Genomic DNA, 21775 nt, shown 5'->3' with positions numbered 1-21775 from the left:
TTTTCAGTGTGGGATATCAGGTTTGGGGAGAGCTCTTAGGATCAGGACAGTACTATGACAAGGGGATCAGGGTCAGTGAGGAGGAGCCCGTTGGTGCAGGAGGGAACACGATGGCTCGTGTCCATGGCTCAGCCGCTCTGGGCAGTGCTCAAAAGCACCCATAGATCAGGAGTCCCAAGCCTCCAGAGAACGCCTGCTAACTGTTCCTAGACACAGAAAGGTTTTCCCTTGCCTAACTTCACCTCCCTGTACCTGTTTCCGCTGACAGTGGACATGGAAATCATTGGCAGTCCTTGTTGCAGCAGCTTTTTACATCTAGGATGCTGTCATGTGGCACCAGACCTTACTTTATTCATCCCCTTTCCAGCCCTGCATCCCCTGTAGGGTTGCCTGATCTCTGCACCTCCAGCTGGCTGGCCTTGGCACAGTCAAGCCAGGTCATTTCCTGCCACTTGACTATGACCTTGCTGTGATTAGCATGTCTCACTGGGGGATGTTATTTTCTCAGACCCCATCAAAATGGTTGCTGAAACAGTCACAGGACTCTGCAATTCAATTTTTCTTCTTGACGTGCTTAATCACTTCATCTTGTGTTTTTTTGGGGTTGGTTTTTTTTTTTTCTTGCCTTTTTATTCTTGTGGAAAGTCAGTGTTTTAGTTCATACTAATTTTTTCTAGTATTTCTTGTTTGACAGTAAACTGTTGGTGAGTTCCCAGAAAGTGCAGCGTTTTCAGTTCACATACCCTGCTTATAATAACCACAACTAGACCGTATCTCCTGTATTCATAGGAAAGCTGCATGGAATAGGGTTGAGGGTCTCAAAAAGGTCAAGAGACAGACTACCACCTGCTCTTCTTCATTGACTGTTATCCTAAAAGAATTATAATGGTATGCCATTATTTCTTCTTGAAAGCCTCCTGTTGGCTGAGCTATTTCTAAGTGCTTATGTGTTCTTTTTTTCCTCCTCCACAGTTGTTCATCCTTGTACCTTACCATGTTGAGTTGAGAGAAATGGCTTCCCCTCTGTTACCCCTCTCATTAGAATCTATCATAGAATCATTAAGGTTGGGAAAGACCACTAAGATCACCAACCTCAGCCCACCCCATCATGCCCACTGCCCACGTCCCTCAGTGCCACATCCCATGGCTCTGGGACACCTCCAGGTGAGCCCACCGCTCCCTGGGCAGCCGTGCCACTGCCTCACCGCTCTTTGGGAGAAGGGGTTGTTCTTAACAGCCAACCTGAACCTCCCCTGGTGCAACTTCAAGCCATTCCATCTCATCCTGTCACTGTTACCTGACCCCCATCTCACTACAACCTTCTTCCAGGTCACTGAAGAACAGTTCTCCAAAGTGGAAACCCCATTGGGTGGCAGGAAGCAGTGGTAAAAACATTGAGCAAAGGCAGTGGGTTTGGTTCTCCTGTTCCTGGCCATCCCTTTGATTTGTTCTGTGGCTTTCCCTGTGCCTTTACTACTGCCTTTTTAAGAGGGGACTCATTTACCACACAGCCATAGTGTGAGTTTTGAACAGCCCACAACTCGTCTGATTAAAGCAAAACAAACCTAGAACAAATACATCTGTGACTCACTGGTGTGCTTTCTGCAGGCAAAGCAAGGGAAGGTTCATCACAGAGACCATTTTCTTCCCTAGTCTGTCAGCTTCTGCCACTGCACAGGGCTGTGCAGGATGTGTGGGTGTGTGAAGCCTTGCTTCCAAACACTGCTCCTTTTGAGACGTCCCTGTCTGCACTGTGGGCTAGCTATGTGTCAGTGCTGACATCTGCCAGGAACTGGGCACTTGGCCATCCTGTAGGTCATGCTGAAAGTAATGCCTTCTGTTTATTTCCATGGAAATGACAACAGATACAAAGAGCACAATAACACTACTGGACAGAGCAAATTCTCAATTACAGCACATTATTTTTCAGTGCGGTCACCAGCATTAGCTGTGCATTTTGCCAACGATGAACAAGAGCCTGCATGCTGCTCCTATAAGATCTGCACCACTGGAGATGGCGTACCAAAGCAACCCTTTGCTTTTAGCATCCCAGGCAATTTTGTTTGTGCTTTTTGTAATGGATCCGAGGCTCTCTGTGACCCCACTGAGTCCTTTTACCAAAGAATAGTTGGACCAATATTGGGTGATAAACAGGGCATGCATGTAAATCCAGAGGCTGGGAGCTAATAGGTGATGCAGTGGAGCAACACAAGTTGGTAGTGGGGAATTGAGAGTTTGCTGCAATTTGAGGCAGCGAGGATTGTAGGAGGGCATGTAAGGACACTTGCTGTTGCTGATATGTTGTCCTCTCTAGAATCAGAGCTGTGTGGTTTGCAGTGGAAAAAACAAAATAGCATGTCAGCGTCGGATACAGATGTGCTTCCACAAGTCACAACGAAACTAGCTGGCTGGCCTTACAATTCATTTATCAAAGCATTTCCAGTTCCCATTTTGAGGCTAGAGGCTTATTTAAGTATCACTTCAGGAACATTAAGTGATTCTTAAATTATATTTTTTCCGTTCCTTTTTTTTTTGTTGGGTTTGTTGGGTTTTTTTCAGTCTGAGGAGTGACTGTTAATGCTGAAACACTGAGTACCCTGGAGCCTGTTGGATATTTGAAAAGAGTTGGCTTTTTCTGCAGTAAACATGAATTTGCTGATTTGTGTCTTGGAAAAATGCAAAGAGGTTAACTCAGCTCACAACCTAGAGATGCTGTAATACTAATTATAATTTGAATATTATTGTTAATGGATTATTATGTGGAGTACCGTGCCCATTTCTAGGGTTTGACATTAGCTTTGCTCTGCAAAGTAAATAGGTAAGGATGGTTTGTTTGAAATGCTGCCACTTGTTGGGGTCTGATTGGTGGCTCTGGTCAGATGGGAAGCTGGATCTGCCTTTCACTCTGTGTAACATGGCCATAAGGAAATCAGGAAAATCAAGGCAAATGTGTTTGTATTTTCTCCCTTCCAGCAGATTTTGCAGCATTGTGACAGAGAACACAGATGCCTTTATGCATAGTTTGGGATTTGCCTGCCAGAGAAAAGCAGAAAAAAGGCTACGTATGAAGGATAGGGACTATAAGAGGAGAAAGAGAAGAGATATGAAGTTAAAAACCCAGAAAGAAAAAATGCCCTTCCAGTAGAGGCAAATATTGTCTGAAAAAATAAGGCAAGGAAAACAGACAAAACTTATTGGAAATAAAAAAAAAAATCCCAAGCCTTAAAAATAGTTTGCAGTTTTGATGTTCCAGCTGACCTCTGTGCTCTCTGCCTGCCCATGGTTGCAGGCCTGCCTGCATCAAGCTGAAAGGCCCCATGTTTCTTTTGTGCATGTGGGATTTGTGCATGGTACAGCTAATTTGTGTGAGCTAATAATGTAAGCCATGTTGTCAAAGGGATACTGAGCGGTGGGAGAGGAAATTGGCTTACAAAATACAGGTTGGCAGGGAAAACGTTTAGCCAAAAACCCTTCTCCGTTGATGTGGTCCATGGTTTGAACGTGGAGTGTGACTCTTAATGAAAAGCTTGAGTAGAGCAGGCAAATAAAAAAGAACAAGTGGCTGTGCCACGTGCACACAATGGCCAAACAAAGAACTTCAAAGTTGATGACAAAGCTGTGTGCAGGCTTGCATGATGAAATCTCAAGTGAGACAAACACGGCTTCCTTTTCATTTATAGTTTAAGGCCCGTAATCTTTCGAAGTTCTTGAAGAGCTTGACAAAGCTGAGTCAAGTTTGTAGGAGACTTTGATTGAGTTGTAGTTTCTGATGGAAACTGTGCAATAAGAATGAGTCTTCTGCCAAAGCAGATAAACGTTATGGTTTTGGCTGTGTTATGTTGTAAGTTTGGAAGTTGGTCTGAACTTAAAGCGAAACGAAACTCAGATTTCTGGCCAACAGAAGAAAAAAGCCAAGTGGAGCCACAGCTTTTTTCCTTTTTGGGGTCAGTCTGTGGGTTTGTGGTGGGTTTTTTTGGTGGGGTTTTTTTTTTTTCTGCTTGTTTGCTTCTTTTGTTGTTTACCAGATGGCGGTAAATGAAAATGAAATACAGATTCTGTTCTGCTTCTTTGTTCTCTTGTTAACAAACATCTGGAAGCTCAGCCTGTATAATAAATAGGTCTTGGCAATTGTGTTTTTTTTCCCCTCTGCAATATCTGTCTTGGGAATGGTTATATTAACTCTGGCTCTGTTCTAGAGGAGGAAATCAACTGGCCTTGTGTTTCCCGTTGCAGATGTTGTCCTGGAGAAAGCCATGCATAAGTGCATTCTGAAGCCATTGAAGGGCCACATAGAAGCGATGTTGAAAGAGTTTCATACTGCAGATGGTTCTTGGAAACAGCTGAAGGAAAACCTGCAGCTGGTACGGCAGAGGAATCCTCAGGAACTGGGCGTGTTTGTTCCAACACCAGACTTTGTGGATGTTGAGAAGATTAAAGTCAAGTTCATGACCATGCAGAAAATGTACTCGCCTGAAAAGAAAGTCATGCTGCTGCTGAGAGTTTGCAAACTGATCTACACAGTTATGGAGAATAACTCAGGTATGGTGCTGCTTGTGGTTCGAGCTCACTGAGCTCCAAACCTGGGGTTGGGTTTCAATGCAGGATGCTAAACCACTTGGTTTTACCAATACACATCTTGTCCTGGAGCTCTCAAAGCGTATCACCTCGCCTTTCTGAGAGGGATTCTTTCTCTTCTCTTCTTTCCTGTTATCTCTGATGCATCTGCCGGCACGCCTGCAGATTCAGTGTGAAGTAGATTTGTGAAGCAGCTTAAAAGAATTAAATAAATAGAAATCTTTTTCTTAACAGTAGACTTCTGGGACTGCCAGAAAGGCTGTCCTGTGTGTGAGCACTGAGTTCAACACTGAGTCTAAGTGAGTATTTGTCTGGAAAGTTGTAATTGAGGGTGCACTCAGTATTTCAGTGTAGTAATTAAATGCAGCATGCAGTCAGACAACTACAGTATGCAGCAAAACAACTGCAAGGGTGCTATGTTATTGCATAGGTGCTACTCTGTCACCTGGAGACTTTACAGTACACTGCTGGGGTAGGTCATGAGTTAAGGTGAGCAGTGCTGCTCGTAGGGTAGCTTTTCCCTAAGCAAATAACAGCGGCTGGTGGTGGTAGGCAGTTTGTTTTCCAAATGGACGTTGAATCTGAAGCTGGACGTGGTGCTGCTGATCAAAGTGCCTCTAGGTCTGAAGTGCATTTAAGTCCAAGGTCTTGCCCAACTTACATTCAGTGCAAACTTGTGCATTTTAAAATGCATCTGGGAATTTTGGCCTGAAGTGCTGCAGCTGTTACCACATTGTGTAAGGTGCTTCCAACACACAGAAGAGAACTGTGAAGAGACTGCTGCTGGCTAACTCTTGCATAGCCAGTTGTGCCTGTTAATTTCTGCTTCGTGTGCTCTCAGCCAGTTACCCTCCATACTTGAAGGATATGCTTTAGCTGGTTTAACTTCAGATCAGCCTTTAGGTCATCTGCAGTTTCACCAAAGAATAAGGTATGATTCCTGCTTCTGCTGGTTTCAAGTGGCCATTATGATGGTTCTGCAGTGAACACACTTCAGCCATGTATAGGGGTTTGCCCTCATCAACTTTTCTAAGCAAAGTTTAAATGCAGTAGAAGTGGCAGGAAGGCAGACAGATGTATGTACAGCACAATCTGTACTTCAGCTGTGTAATGCTTTGGTAATGGTGCTTCACCAGCTGGTTAAGGATGATGCATTAGACCTTGTTCAGTGGTACTTATAACTGTGCTGTGTCAAGGAAAAGAGATGAGTTTCCATATGAAGTTTAATAGGCTTTTATATTCTAGACTCTGTGCTGGTATTCAGACTCAAGCTGGCATTAGTAACTGGTTCTTCCTAGAAAGTGGGTGTTCCTGCATAAAACAGTAAAATGCCTATTTATCATCTTTTTAGCCTGTGATAGAAATGAGAACGGAGATCAGGCTAGACATAGGGCACAGCAGCTTTCTGGGAGCTGACCAGATGAACTGATACCAAGCTGAGCCCAGTCTTTACATTCTCTTGCATGCTTCAAGGCACACGTCATCAGATTTGTGTTTGTTGAAGTATAGCATCATGTGGGCGTTGGTGTCCTGGCTGTTGAGTGCCAGATGACATTCTCTTTGCCACACATTGATAACAGAAGACTGCAGAGTAATGCAGACACTGATCAGAAAGGCAGCAAAATAATGCTTTATGTTCAAGTGACAAAACTGAGAGAAAGGTGTGGTTTGTGTATCACTGCTTATTTCCTTCACCACAGGGAGGCTGTATGGAGCTGATGACTTCTTGCCTGTGTTGACGTATGTATTAGCTCAGTGTGACATGCTGGAGCTGGATACTGAAATTGAGTACATGATGGAATTGCTGGATCCATCTTTGCTGCATGGAGAAGGTAACGTTTGTTTATTTTTTTTATTAGAGCTGAGGAAAGGGCATGGGAAGGGCTTTGCATCACTATGCAGTATCTTTACCTCATTCAAGTAGGAATACTTTCAAGGGAAATCCTGATGCCAGTAGCATCATTTGGCATTGATTTGGTTGTTTGTTTACAGCATATAAGCTTGAGTGGCCAAGGAGAGTCTTATAACCTTAAGAGGGATTATCTTGGTTCTGGCCCAGAAGGAGGAGGCATCCTGACTTGGCAGGCAAGAACATGTACTGTGCAGGTGCCAAATGTGTTTATCCTTCAATGCCTGAAAGTATCCCGAGGGTATTTGTAGGGCTGTAGCTTTCAGTTAAGTTGTGACACATAATGGAGATTGGCTTAAGTACTTGTAAAAACTTGGAGAAGTCCTTGCCAGGTCAGTGCTTTTAAGAACATATTCCCTTCAGTGATCTTCACTTCTTGAAGTTTTTTTTAGCCCTAGGAATGTGTTTCCTAAAGCACACTTGGTTGGCTGAAATCTGCTAGAGGAAGGGAAATCTCCCTTCTGCTTTCCTGATGATGTTCTTGACAAACAGGTATTCTGCAAGCCTTTGATAGGCCACAGAATCTGTCATTTTATGAGGAAGTGTCAAGGTTCTTTAGACCAAACTCAGCTGTGATTTTATGTACGTGTATTTGTCGCACATCTCTGCCATCTTATGGCTTAATGAAATTGCTGTATCCTCTTACGTGATGTTATGCATGGAAGAGCCTTGTTGGGATTCCTCCCAGTTGGAACTGGTGAGTTCCCTGCCTTCGTGTGTGGAGCATCCTCTGAGTGCATCCATTGCTTGTGTGTCTTTGCCTGGAAAATACTTGAGATATGAAACTGGAGATCACAAACATGGTTACATTTACTGAACTTTTTACTGATTTTTTTTTTAATTCAACAAAAGTAGTCTGGCCATTGTTCTGCTCTGTCTTCAGCACCAGCTGACAATCTGTACAGGAAAAATTGTTCAGTGCTTTGGGGTTCTGCAGTTTAAATGTAACGTATTGTTTGCTTTGGCTCTTAGGTCTTGTGTGTATAAAAGTTGTTGCAAAACTAAAAGCCAAGAGGCTGCTATTTGAAACCAGAGCCTTATTTCTAAAAGACAGATCAAACTCTGATGTGCTTCCTGGGTGTGTGGCAAACTCTGTCCATTACTTCGTTGCTTTCATGTTCCTGAACAGTGGGTAGATTCTTTTGTTTTGATTAAGCAGTTGACAGATGTTTATGTCACCAGTTCTTGAAGCTTGGGAGGATAATAAGTCCCTTAAGGAACCAGCTGTCCCCAGTACCAGCGGACCAAGAGCTAGATACTGTTTCACTGCTTGATAACTGGACTGTGTCTGACTACTACATCTCTCTTAGCAGCTAAGAACATAGTGTTCAATATTTAGCAGGCTAATGAGCTGTTTTTATGTATTATTATTTTGACAGTAGAATACAGGCACTACCACATACGTAAGAATTGTTTGCAGTACTGTGTTTGTGACTGCTCTGAGAAGTTCTTCCCTTGCTGTCCTTCACAGGAGGCTATTACTTGACAAGCGCCTATGGAGCACTTTCCCTGATCAAGAATTTCCAGGAGGAACAAGCTGCCAGACTGCTAAGTTCAGAAGCCAGAGATACTCTCAGGCAATGGCACAAGAGGAGGACGGCTAACAGGACGATACCTTCAGTTGATGATTTTCAGGTAGAGCTCAGGGCTTAAGCAGAAGAGCCAGGAATAATTGTTACGTTGGAAATCCCCATCTGAGAGTTATGATTCCTTATGATTGCCATGGGGTTATGAAGTAACTGGGTTGAAGCAGTGCTGAGAATGGGGCTGGCAAATTTTCCTCAGTTCTGAAGCCTTTGTACTTTATAACACGGTTCAATTATGATGTCTGGAGAAAGTACCAAATACGTTTTTCCCAGCCACCCTTCTATTTGAGTCACTCAGAGCATGGACAAACTGAATCATATCTCTTGATTTAACTTTTTTGTGTGTTCTACTGCTAAAAAAAAACAGATCTGGAATTCCAGTGGTACATGAATCAGCACAGCTCCCCAGTAGCTCATAGTGCCATACAGCAGGTAGCAGAGTGGAGAGGTGGGAGAGTAGTTATCTACAGATTTAAAGTCAGTGCAAGGAGTAGTGTTCTATTACTTGGATGTCTTCATGTTTGTTTCTTCATTTCTTACTGCTCTTTCAGAGTAGGTCAATAACTTCAACTGAAGAATAACAAAAGTTGCAATTATTTCATCTTTAAAAATCAGGCCTGCTTATTTTTCCACATAAGTTATGGGATTCTGTGGACCGAAGAGAGGAAGATGATGTAATCAAGAAGGATTAACTTCTTCACTTCAGTTGTTTGTGGTTCACTGCACAAAGTTTCTAGTGACAACCATCAATTATTTATTACATAATTAAGCACTTGAGAAGTGAAGGTGTGGGGTAATCCAGAAGGTAATGAAACCTTCCAGCTCAGGCTTCTTCTGCTTTATCAGAGTGCATATGAAGAACTACAGGTCAACACTGAACAGGAAGGAACTGAGAAAAGAAGCAGTCTTGTGCAATTTGTGTCTTAAGAGGAGAGCTGGTTAACAGAAATACCAACCTACAGCCAGTGCACAAAGTTAGTCCATCTTACTGGGATCCGTTCTTTATTGTGCTTACCTGTATTAAGGAAGAGTCTCAGCCTACTTGAATCTGATGTTCTTTCTCACAGAACTCTGCATCATAGGAAAATCCACTGCCCGGGGTCTTTGCTGGATGCCTGAAGTGCAGAAGATTCTTTGGGCAGGATCTTGCGTTCCATTTATTCTTCCCTTCCTCACCAAGTCAACTTCAGCCAACCTAACTGTACAGCTGGGTGCTGTGCTGGGTCTGGGGAGATGCAGGGGTTTGGGGAAGAGCTGGCACTGAAGTTCTACAGTGCTTCTTCTGGTGTCTCTTTTAAAAGAGAGCCTCTGCTGCCTACTCAGAATGCCACTTTTCCATTTTCTTTCTCAGCATCCTACAGTCCTTGAAATAAAGTACCTTTCCTATGACAAAAGCATGAAGTGACTTCAGCTCAACTAATTCTCCCATCGAACCAAGATGCACTCACTGTGCTTCTGTGCTGCAGCCTAGTGAAACTCGAAGACCTTCATTCTCCATTCCTCAAAGGGTCATCAAAAGCAAAAATCCCATATGTTGATGAGGATTAAACACAACTTTCCAATGCTCCATAAATAATTTTAACACTGAGTTATGGGCAACCTTCGGCCTCTCCTTGGAGCATTCCTACCTGCATGAATGCATGTGCATTTAAAAACACGCCTTCTGTACATTAAGTACATTAGAAATTAAAACTGAAGCGTGCAGTGCTGCTTTTTTTCTCCCTACTTCTTCAGGTTTGGCATGCTTGTTTTATTTAGCATACAGACAGGTAACAGCTCACTCAAGAAGCAGGTCTTTCTCACTTTCCTAGTTTGCTTTAGACAGTCTTCAATTCCAGTTAATTTCCTTTTTAAACAAAGTGAAATGGTGTGTTATGTCAGACTTGTGGGATTATGTCAGTTTCAGTAGAGGAAAAAAGATCCAGCTTTTGCCTCAAGATCATCTAAATGTACTCGAATGCAGCAGAGTAAATTTATTCTTTTGCAGCATCCCTTTGTGCCTTCTTCGGAGAAGGAAAACACCGTGTTACAAAATTTGTCATATCAGACACTGATAAACTCAATGAAAATGTCCTGCATGAGTCTGGATTACCTTGTGCATGCTGCAGTATCAGACTGCAAAAAGATGCTTATCACGTAGTAGCTCGTGGACCAACATCCTTGTTTGCTTGAAATTAGCTGGAGCTTTTTTTCTGCTTCTGACTAACATACTGCATGAAGTTTGTTTTTTTGTAGTGACCCAGCAGTGGCATCAGCAGCATCTCTTGGATGCGCTGTCTCAGATATTTATTTTGCTTTTCAGCATTTTGTTTCCTGTTAAAGCCTAATGTGAAGTCCTGTTAAAATCACTGGGGCTTTCCATATGTCTTTAAGGCTGTATCTGTTCCCTCCTAATTGCAGAGCTAGAATGCAAAGCAAGGAAAGGGGGATGTTGGCTTGCTGAGTTTCAGTAACGGCCAGCTGCAGATTTGCCAGTTTCACCACCGACATTGCGATTCACGAGGTGGTCAGAATTTACAGGAAGCAGTGGTATGTGTTTCACAACTGGAACACAAGGGCGTTTGGTTGTTCATTGCTGACTCTTGAATTTTCAGAGGATGTTTTGTTTTCTTTCGGTTGTTTTTTTTTTTTTGACGCCCGTTTTCTCATCCAACAGAACTACCTTCGAGTTGCGTTCCAGGAAGTCAACAGTGGATGCACAGGAAAGACCTTGCTGGTAAGACCGTACATCACTACAGAAGATGTGTGCCAGCTGTGTGCTGAGAAGTTCAAAGTGGACAACCCGGAAGAATACAGCCTCTTTCTTTTTATCGATGACACCTGGCAGCAGCTGACGGAAGACACCTACCCCCAGAAGATAAAGGCTGAGCTGCACAGCCGCCCGCAGCCCCAGGTCTTTCACTTCGTCTACAAGCGCATCAACAGCGATCCTTACAGCGCCATCTTTCAGAACGACGACTCTGCCTCCTAAAGCCAGCCATCGACAGTTCCTTTGCTTACCTGTTGGAAGTAACCTTGTTAGCTCCCTGCTTTAGGAGCTGAAACGGTCTGTGCAGGTTTTAAACCATAAATGCCTAGCGAAATGTGTGCAGAACACATCTAGTGTTGCTTAGAAAAAACAGTAATACATGTAAACCATGCATATGGCTAGTTGTGCAGAATATTCCACCTGAGCGTTCGAGCGAGCAGCCCGTGAAGCTGAATTTCCTGTACCACAGACTTGCCTGAAATGAAACATTATACTGTGGCCCTCTGCAGTTCTTTTTGCTGTAGTGTGCCAAAAATCTATTTTCTTACGCTCATCCTTTAGCCAAATGTCACTTTGATTTAAATATACGTAAGTTAGATAATTACTTCAGTAAACTCTCTGGTGTGTGCTCAGTTTCACCAGCGTGAGTTGGACAAGACTGTCCGATGCAGGGCATCAGTTAGCTCATTACCTGGATGATTGCATCCTTTTCTAATTTTTTTTTTTTTTATTACAGAAAAGCTCCATGTTTTTATATATATTTCCTAGAAATTTTATAGCAGTTGCAGGTAAACTGTCAGGGTTGTTTTTTAAAATATTTTTTTAACTATAAAATATTCTATAATTATGCATGTGATTTTAACACTTAATATACAAGAATAAATCTCTTGCTGGTTTTAGAGTATTGCATTAAAAGTCTCTTTGGTTTCTCTTCTTTTCCTGTTACGGGAGAGTTTATGACATTTCTGTTATGTGTAAGAAGATTGTAACATTGGCACTGGTGATTTCAGTGCCTTTATCAGAACTTTAGGTACTGTTATCTGGATTGTTGTTTATATGCATTGACTGGGTGGTTGGAAAGGGAAGTTGAAAAAAAGAGGATGTGGAGAAGGGACAGAGAAAGAATTCAAGAGCAGAATTTGGGATTAAAATGTGTCAGTCTGCTGGTTCAGGCTCCCTGCAGAAAATGAGCAGAGGTTGGCAACGAACTCACGTGTAAACTTCATTGTAGATTTGCAGAGGGATTTGGCAGCACCTATCCCAGATACTGCTGGGGTTAGCAGAGGATTAGATGTATCCGTACAGTGAACACTAACCATTTTGTATAGTCTGTCAGCACCATCAAAACGTGTTTTGGACTGAAGAGTATGTTGTAGCATTTCATTAAGTAACTCAGTAGGTGACGTGAAGGTCGGAGTCCTACGTGTACAAAGATAAAATGGTATTGAATATGTGTGTTCTGTAGGCTTGTGCAAGATAGCTGGTGCTGTGGGTGATGCTGTGGGTCCTCCTGAAGTCAGGTAGGGCTGGTTTTTTGTTTTTTTCCTAGAGAGACGTGGAGTTTTCTCCAGGTCCTGTGTGGGCAGATGATTGCAGAAATACATCACAAGCGACACGTGTATTGTACATACAAAGATCTGTAGCGTTTCCAATGTTAGTTTGCCATGTATTTGAAACCCCTGGCACATGTTTGTATTTCATTTTGTAAAAGGCAAATGGTGAATTTTGCACATAATACATTGTAATACTGAATACAATTTCAGATGTTGTGTGCTGTGATTTTTATAATTTGTTTTCATTTTTAGAAATGGTTCACGCTTCTGAATGCTTTGTGTTGTGCTGTTGCTCCTTTTCCAAGGCTTTGCCAAGGAAGGATGCAATAAGTAAATGTTGTGCTATATAAAATAGTTTGTGAGGATCTCGATGCATGAAGTAATTTTGCTTAAGACCAAAACTGAAGAGTAATTGTGACGTTAGTTAGCAGTAGTGATGCTCTCAAAGCTTGACATGAGTTAACTGATTCTTTCTCCTTTTTCAGTATGGCATTAACCTCTGTGTCACCACTGTGTTAATTATACAAAGTAACATGCATAGGAAGAGATTTAAAGCTGGTGGTTCCAAGATTGAGCCAGTCGTTCTATGTGGCATGCTTGACTTGAAGTGTGCAGGCAGCTTGACTGCTGAACCATCACGTGTTGCAAAGTTAAGACTGACATGCACTGCTGATTAAATCTCTGCTATTTCCATGTGATGGCAGGTCTGTTAGGGGAAGGAAGGATGTGGGCAGAGATGGAAAGTATTGAGAAACTCGAAATTTGAGGCATGAAACTAAGGAAAGCAAGGAGGGCAAAAATGGAAATGCGTGCTTAGACCACCTCAAGATGACTCCACTGTCTCATCTTGTGCAACTGTCTTTTGAACGGTAGAACAACTCACTTGGCTGTGCAAAACACTTCTTGTAATGCCAGGAAACAGATGATACCAAAACTCTGGAAGGACTTTGGACTTGTAAAAATAATCTTTTCCGTCTCTTCTCAGAGTTGGATACTCTGAATATTCAGAAGTAAGACAAAGCTTTTGTTTGGCTTTTATTTTTTGCTGCTGCTTGTCTGTCATAGGGGAGTAATGGAAAAGGTGAAAGAAATAAAGTAGAAATAATCACTAAATTTTGCTGGTAAGAGTGTAACAGAAAAGCTAACACTCTGTTAGGGCATTAGATGTGAATTCATTTATATATTGAAAAATAAAATGCCACCTGCAGCAGCCTAAGTCAGATCCTTATCTGTGGAACAGTCCACCCTTCATCTCTCTCCAGTTTAGAGATGAAGTGGGTTCCATGTCAGAGGCCTTCTACAAGTAGAGGACAGCTGTTGCCCTTCCTTTGTCTACCGATGCCATCGCTCTAGGTGTGACTGGTGAGGCACAGTCTGCCCCGATGAAGCTATGCTGTCTGTCTCAGATCATCTCATGTCACATGTGCCTTACCGTGTTTTCCAAGAGAATCTATTCCCTGATCCTCCCAGGTACAGAGGGCGGTAATTCCACAGATTCTCCTTTCTCCCTTTCTTAAAAATAGAAGTGATGTTTTTCTTTCTTTCGTCACCAGGGACTCAGTCAGACAGCCATGATTTCTCAAATATGATGAAGAGCAGCTCAGCGACAACATCAGCCAGCTCCCTTGAGACCCCAGGATGTATATCACCTGGCCCCATAGACTTCTACACCTTCAGTCTTGTGAGGCAGTCTGAGAGTTGCTCCTTCATTACTTGTTTTTTGTTATGGTGGTGGGGTGTGTTGTTGTTGCTCTTTCTTCAAAGAGTGGATTTTTCATTCATCTTCAGAGCATTAAATCAGGTTGCAGTAAATACATGAAAGCAACTAGGCCACAGTTGTGTAGTGAGCAGTACTGGAGCACTAAGCTAGCAATGGGCAAATGAAGATGCTTGTAAGTCCTTGTTCTGCCTCAGGTTGAATGGAAACATTCTGACGTTGAGCATTCCAGAGCTCTTGGATGATTTTTGTTTAATGTAGTAAAAGTTCAGATGACTGTTGACAAATGGGATTTGATTGTTGTGGTTTTGTTTTGTTTTTTTTTACTCCCTCATGTTTCTTACTGAAAATAATAGCAGTTAAAACTTAATTGTGTAGTTTATGCATCTCGTTGTGTCTGTGCTGAACTGCCAGACAGGAGTAAATGAGGACATACAAAGATGTTTTATTCTTTGAGATTAAATAACATGCAGTTACTTATCTGACTTTCCCAAAGAATGCTCCTGTCAAGCACCTGAGCTTTTTGCTAATGTCAACGAGGAAAGGAATTACTGTGCTTTCTTGTTTCTTCCCACTCCCTTTTTTAAGACTGCTATCAAGAGAGAAACTTTTTTTTTAGATGCCTGAATTAAAACTTCAGTACTATTAATGGTCAACAGTGACTGAGAATTGGGTAATGTTTACAGTTTAAAGGGTTTAAAGTATAAAGGGTAAACAACTGGGAAAATTCGAGTGTGCTAATGGTACTCTGTTAACCAAATTGAAGTGCTAACTGTTTCGAGGATGTAGGATTTCCAAATAACCTGCAAAAACAGAAATCTGCCTCCTTGACACCTGGTAGATGTTTTGAAACTTTCTAGGGGGGAGGATGCATAAATGGAGACGATATTTTTTCCTTGCAAAGATGTGGGTATTTTCTGTGTTTAATCAACATGAATGTAGAATCCTTTCATCAAGTGCACTTTATACTAAAGCACGATGTTCTCTAATTCCTCACAGCTCTCTGTGACAAGTGGGCAAGAGGAGAACTGCCCAGCCTGACCTTGGCTGCCTCCAGGGATGGGCATCCACCGCCTCTCTGTGCAACCAGTGCCAGCCCTTAGCGTGAAGCTTCTTGTATCCCATCTAAACCTCCCCCCTTTTAGTTAGAACCCACTTCCCCTTATCCTATCACAAAGCCTGTCGTCTTTCTGCGCGAGGGGCGGGGCCCGGCACGCTGCTGCCGCCCGCTGCGCCAAATGCGCTAATGCGATCACTGGCCTCTGATGGCGGCCATGTTGGTTGTGGGTGTCATCTGTTTCCGGGCGGCCATGTTGGTTGTGGGTGACATCGGTTTCCGGGCGGCCATGTTGGTTGTGGGCGTCATCGGTTTCCGGGCGGCCATGTTGGTTGTGGGTGACATCGGTTTCCGGGCGGCCATGTTGGTTGTGGGTGACATCGGTTTCCGGGCGGCCATGTTGGTTGTGGGTGACATCGGTTTCCGGGCGGCCATGTTGGTTGTGGGTGACATCGGTTTCCGGGCGGCCATGTTGGTTGTGGGGATCGCGGGCTGCGGGACGAAGTGCTGCTAACGGTGGCATTTTCCGTTCTTCTCCCAGGGCCAGCTCTGAGGTTCGGAGGATTATGTTGCTCAGAGCCCGGTCCAGTCTGATGTTGAATGTTTCCAGCAACGGGGCCTGCTTTTCCCGTTTCCTCCAGCAGAGCCAGGAAGCCCGGTGTCCTGGTCAAGGCCCGCCTGCCTTGGGGCCCTCAGCAGTGTGGGGAGCACCAGCTACACGCTGCTGCTGCCTGTGGCCGCTCTGGCTCAGCCCCAGCAATGCACCAAGAGCTGCCTGTAGTTCCTGATTATGCACACGCCCACGTTTGTGCTGCTGGATGCAAGGAGGCAGGAGGTGAGCAGGCTGGCCTGCACTCTCTCAGTGCCTTTACCAAGGAACAAAGGCTCGGCTGAGTCCACAGCATGAAGCCTTAAGGCAGCCTGACACCCTGTGATTTGTTGAGTGGGGAGCTACATTTCAATGCAACAGAACAGCATGCATAAAAGTTACGAGCTGCCCTCTCCTGTGGGAGTGCAGGCCAAAGCTGAGGCTGGAGAAGCTGACTGGAGGACCAAAGAAAGAAAGGCTGTTTCTTGTTGTTTCTGAACTAGCCGCTAACCTTTTGAATGGCATTGCACCAAGCAGGTGTAACATGGACAGATCAATGCAGTGGGAAAAGTGTTAAAGGTGTGATGATGAACGGGCTGCCACAATAGAGAGGTGCTGTAAAGGAAGGGAAGGTGATTGCTCATCTATATCAGAAAGATTCCAGGTTTGCAGGGGAAAGCTTCACCAAGGAGAGATCTCCAGAAAAAGATCCTGCCCCCGTGGCAGTCAGCCTTTTAGTGAGGCCTAAGAGAGGTGCAGCCAGGATTCACCCCTTCCAGTCACACACATGAATTGCCTTCACCTGTGCTTCCAGGGCTGACTGGGTCTTTTCCCCAGGTGATCAATCAGCAGTTCCCCCTCAGCAGAAGATGACCTCTGTTTCTGGAAGGATGGTAACCCAGAGATGCTAATTGTAAGCATAACCTTAAAAGCTGAAGGTTTAAATATAAAGTGCTAAGCCTAAATCACGACCTATAAAATGCTTACTCTGAAATGCTGCCCTTTAAGAGCTAACAAAGAAAGGAAACCTAAACTGCTACCCCAAAATTCTAACTGTAAAATGCTAACCCTAAAACACTAAATTCAAATGCAAACCTTACAAAGTAGCTATAAAACCTAAAGTCTGCAAAGTGAACCCTAAAATGCTAAGCTTAAAATGCTAATCCTAAAAGGCTAACTGTAATACACTAACTCTAAGCCTAAAATTTCAACTCTAGAACCTTAATCTGAAACTACTAGTCTTAAAGGCTAAAAAAAAAAACCCTAAAAAGCTGATAATGAAATGCTCATTGTGAAACATAAGCTGTAAAACTTGAACCCAAAACTTCTAACCATAAAAAAAATCTTAAAACAACAACAACAACAAAAAACAACTAACAGTAAAATCTGAACACCAAAACACTGAAACATAACACTAAAATGATAACCCTAAAACAGGGACTGCAAAATGTTAAAATGGAAACTCTGAATCTATCTTTCCAATTTGGAGAGAAGAATATTGTGGGGGATCATGTTTATGGCCTTACTGAAGTCCGGCTTGGTGACATCAGTGTCTCTTCCCTTGTTTGCTGATGCAGTCACACCACAATAGAAGGCCATCAGGCTGGTCAGGCAGGACCTGCCCTTGGTGAAGCCGTGCAGGTTGTCCCATATCGCATCCCTGTCTTCCATGTGTCTTAGCATAGCTTCCAGGAAGGTCTGCTCCATGATCTTCCTCACAGCAGTGAGGCTGCATCATCCTTTCTATCCTTCTTATAAATAGATGCAACAATGCCTTTTCCTGTCACCAGGGACTTCACTTTGCTGCCTTGACTTCTCAAGTATTATGGAGAGTGGCTTGGTGGCTACATCAGCAGATTCCCTCAGGACTCTGGGGTGCATCTCACCAGGACCCATAGACTTGTGCATGTTCTTGTTCCTCAGGCAGTCACGAAGCTGATCTTCACTTAGAGCAAAATACTTTCCCTAAAACATGAAGTCTAAAACTTTAAAAACCTAACTCTAAAACGATAAACCTAAATGCTAACTATAAAGATGCTAAATCTAATCCTCAACTTCTACATTTATGTGTAACCCCAAATGATAAAAACATGATAAAACACTATGCATAAATACAAACCCAAACACACTCACTGAAAGAGAGTCAACACTGACAAGTTAAATGTAAAATGCTAACACTAAAATTTTGGCTGTAAATCACTCTCAAAAGCCAAGCTTGTAATGCTATCCCTAAAACTGCTACCATAAAACTCTAGTTCTAAAACACTGAACTCTAACCCTAAAATGCTGACTCTAAACTGCTAAACCTCAGTGACCAACCTATGCATAACCCTATGGTGCAAACTCTAGCTCTAAACAGCAACTGTTAAAAGCCTAACCTCAGAAGTTGTACTCTGAGTGAAATTGTCAATGGTAAAAGTAGAATGTGAACCATAAATGCAAAGCCTCAACTGTTACCTTTAAAACATGCTAACCTTCAGTGCTAACTGCAAAACACAAATCCTCGAATGTTTACCCTAAAATGCTACCTGTAAAACGCTCAATGCTAACCCTAGGCTGCTAACCTTGTAAGGGTAAGTGTACAATCATAACCCTACAGTGCCAGTCCTAAATAGCTGTAAGGTACCAGAGCTCTTTATTCCTTTCCACAGCCTCCCCCTGGCTCTGTGTGTGTGGCATGGACATTCTAGATCTAACAGCTGAAGCAGTCCACCTTCCAAGCACTCTGCCCAGCTCAGTGTGCAGAGCATTGCAAGTGCTGCCAACTGCTTTTTGTGCTCACAGGAAGTATCAGAAAGGTTAATGGTCTTCAAACATTAGCTCTCATGAGGTACACTCTGGTACTTGGCACACACTGAGACTGTCAGGAAGGTGCATTTGAAGGATTGATCTGAGAAGAGCTGGATTTAAATGAGGAAAAAAGGATCCGGGCTGGCAATGGGAAGAATTCCAAGAGAGCTGAGTCTGTTAGTCTGGCTCTTTTCAGCCTGACATCCCCTTGGCCAAACGAAGCTGCTAAATATTGCTGTGAGACTGGAGAGAGATGGCCAGCAAGAACACATTCTTTTGAGTTTCAAAGTGGTTACCAGAGTGAAGTTTGTAAAAGTGTCCTTGCTTCCACTGAGAAATGTTTAGGAAGCCAGTCACCAAAGCTGCAGTAATTAGGGCATGAGCAGCCACTGGAGAAATAACAGAAGCTGCCACTTGGAAGGTTTTCAGGTCACCCTGCTGAAAGACAGAGAAGTGACCAGCAGATGATGTTATAATCTGGTGCTGGCTGGAAGGTGAGGTGAAGTTAGATTGTCATCTTTCTTTACAGCTATACTTCTGGTTTTGTCCCTTGCCACTTCCTTGCTGCATTCGCTGTGGCTTTCTCTGCTCTGTTACGTGTTTTAGATGGCTTAGAGGACCTGCAGACAAGAAGTGTGGGGATGCTGGATTTGGGTGGTGAATCAACACAGACTGAGATAATCAAGTGCACCCTCAGTGAAATTGCTGATGACACTAAGCTGAGTGGTGCAGTGGATGCGTTGTAAGGAAGGGATGCCATCCAGAGGAACCTGGGCAGGCTTGAAAAGTGGGCCTGATCTTTGTTCCTCATTAATGCCTGGTGGTGGTGGTGCGTTGGGGGAGAGGCTGGGCAGTGCTTCAGACAATTACCTTTTCATTCCTTCAGGCTGCTGACAGGCCCTCGCTCGGGTTGGTCGAGGTAAACAGACTGTAAAAATAGGAACTTCCTGTGCAGCCAGTGAGAAACCTGATGTGCAGAGCAACAGGCACAGTGGCTGGGAAAGTGAGGGGCTCCAGCTCTGCCCCTTGCTTTGAAGCTGCCTCTGCGCCCCGTGTTTCAGGCAGAGGGGAGCAGCTCCTCCTCACCTGCTTTTCTGTGGGATGTGGATCAGTGCTATGTGCTGGAGGTTGTGCTGCCTTTGAGGAGGGGTAGGAGAAAGGTTGGAGGAGTGCCTGCAGCGTTCCCAGTCTTTGAAGAGGCAGATTATTGTGGACAGCTCTTCACTGTGTTTTTACAAGGAGAGATTATCCTTCTGGGCAGGGCTAACGTGACAGTGGGCTGTCACACCGTTCTGCTTATGGGCATTAGCTACTGACTCGAGCTGCTTTGCTGGGACCACGCAGAGGAGACGAGCACATCCCAGACAAGTTGTCAGCAGAGTACCAGAGGAAGCATGTTTGATGTTCACAGAGGCTTTTCTTCCCTCTGCAATGACCTGAGACTTGGGCCGAGGCCATTCTAGGAGCTGAGGGAAAACCCTGTAAGTTACAGGCACACCTTGAGTGTTGGCTCTGAGCACAGAGCATGTTGCTCTGTCGTGGGAGAAAGGGGTTGTCTGTCCCCTTCCTGCTGGGCTGAAGGTGCCTGAGTGGTATGCAGATTCCTGTCACCGTGGCTGAGTGTCTCTGAGACAAATGCAGGAGGTGACACTGCTAGATCCCAGCAGCCATGGATTCTCTCCAGCCTTGGGAGGCACGGGGCACTCGAGCTGTGACTGGAGCTTAGAGATCCATTGCTGACCACGTGGGACAGAAAGGAGCAGGGCTTGAGATGAGGGTGCTAAAATTAACTCGTGTTTTTCCCTAAAATGGCTTTATTTACTTCTGCAGAAGGTGAGGAACTCATCAGTTCTTGTTTACTGTCTGGTTTCAAATCTGGATGGCAGCGTGCTGAGCTAGTGTACAAAATCAAAGGGCAGAAGGCAGGCATAGGGCTTTATCACTATCTTCCTATCTAGGCCAGCTGGTAGCAAATTAGATTATACACCTTCAGCCTCCTGGAGAGTCTAAATTATCTGTCTGTGTGCTCTTCTGTCTGGCTTTCTGATGCACTGTTATGGAGGTGCTGCAGCTTCTGCTCATGCTGTGGTGTGTCTGCCCAGTAACACAGACAGAGCTGAGCACCCTCTGAGCCTCTTTCAGTGCACTTCTGCCTCAGATGGTGTTGTTCATCCTGGGCTGTCACACAGTTAATCTCAGCCTGAGGATGGTCTGAATTAACACTGAAAGAAGAGGGAAGTGTGTTATTTCAGTTCTCTGTGAAGAGCCTATCAGAATTCATGAAGTGCTGTTGTGCAGAAGGAAGCTGTCTCCTTGCAGCTCCTACACAGATTGCATTTGTTTAATCTATCTATGCTACACAACGTGTCTCTGCTCATTGTTTTAGGTGAGCCTCTGTGTCAGTATTGTTCTAACAAAGCAGCAAAGTTGCTCCACAAGAGACTGCATAAAGGTGAAGAAATGAAGGACTTGGATTTTCATGCTTTTCCCTGCTATGATGCTTGTTCAGCAGAGCTTGGTCTCATGAGTATGCTTGTTTTCATTTCATTTCACTTTAAATGACAGACAGCGGAAGAAATGGCAGCGATGGCACGGATCGTGATGCTGTGCTAAGCTGCCATGGGTACTGTGCTACACTGACCTCAGGCAGATGTTGATTGCTGCATTTCTTTACAGAAGGCACTGGGGATGTGAGATAGGACCTCCAAGTGGTACGAGCAAACTTAGCCTCTTGTCAACCACTAAGGATGTGGTGCAGGACCACGTCTAAGACCTTGCACAAGTCCTTCTGAACTACATTTTGAGTGATCCCTGCTGAGAAAGACATTGCTTTGTGAAAACTTAGAACCGGATACCAAGGTTGGTACCTTGGCAAGGTGGTGGAATTGCTGGATCAAATGAGAGAGGCCCATGAGTTTGGTACAGTGCTGCATTTGGCGGCTCTAGGGGTGGATCAGAGTACGAAGTAAGGACCACAGACGTGATTCAGCCACAAAAAGAAACGCTGAGCACAGCTTGTTGAACTTCACAGGTGTCTGTGCCTCGGCGGGTCTAAATGCCATTGCATGGGGTGCCAGCTCCCGCACGCAGCTCTCGCTGCGTCGAGCTGAGCTGCGGCCGCCTGGCACCAACTCCTCCCTCCGGCCCCATCCCTCCGGCCCCATCCCTCCGGCCCCATCCCTCCGGCCCCATCCCTCCGGCCCCATCCCCGCCTCCCCTCTTCGGGGCAGCGCCGTCCTGACCCCGCCCG

General features: G+C 44.2%; 1 protein-coding gene across 4 annotated transcripts in view; it reads left to right on the top strand.

The window, feature by feature from the left end:
• Positions 1 to 12581, top strand: part of RIN2 (Ras and Rab interactor 2) — a 59415-nt gene extending 46834 nt beyond the window's left edge. For all 4 annotated transcript variants that reach the window (XM_052701218.1, XM_052701235.1, XM_052701209.1 and 1 more), the window contains 4 exons: positions 4234 to 4539; positions 6276 to 6407; positions 7956 to 8119; positions 10727 to 12581. In XM_052701218.1, the coding sequence (XP_052557178.1) occupies positions 4234 to 4539; positions 6276 to 6407; positions 7956 to 8119; positions 10727 to 11041 (917 nt within the window). In that variant the 3' untranslated portion in view covers positions 11042 to 12581. The remainder of the gene's footprint in view (positions 1 to 4233; positions 4540 to 6275; positions 6408 to 7955; positions 8120 to 10726) is intronic.
• Positions 12582 to 21775: the final 9194 nt, after the last annotated feature.

Source organism: Tympanuchus pallidicinctus, unplaced genomic scaffold (genome assembly GCF_026119805.1).
Source record: "Tympanuchus pallidicinctus isolate F22 unplaced genomic scaffold, pur_lepc_1.0 scaffold1, whole genome shotgun sequence".
NCBI classification, from domain to species: domain Eukaryota; kingdom Metazoa; phylum Chordata; class Aves; order Galliformes; family Phasianidae; genus Tympanuchus; species Tympanuchus pallidicinctus.
Note: the sequence above shows the minus strand (reverse complement) of the source record. Positions and strands in the feature narration are given on the sequence as shown.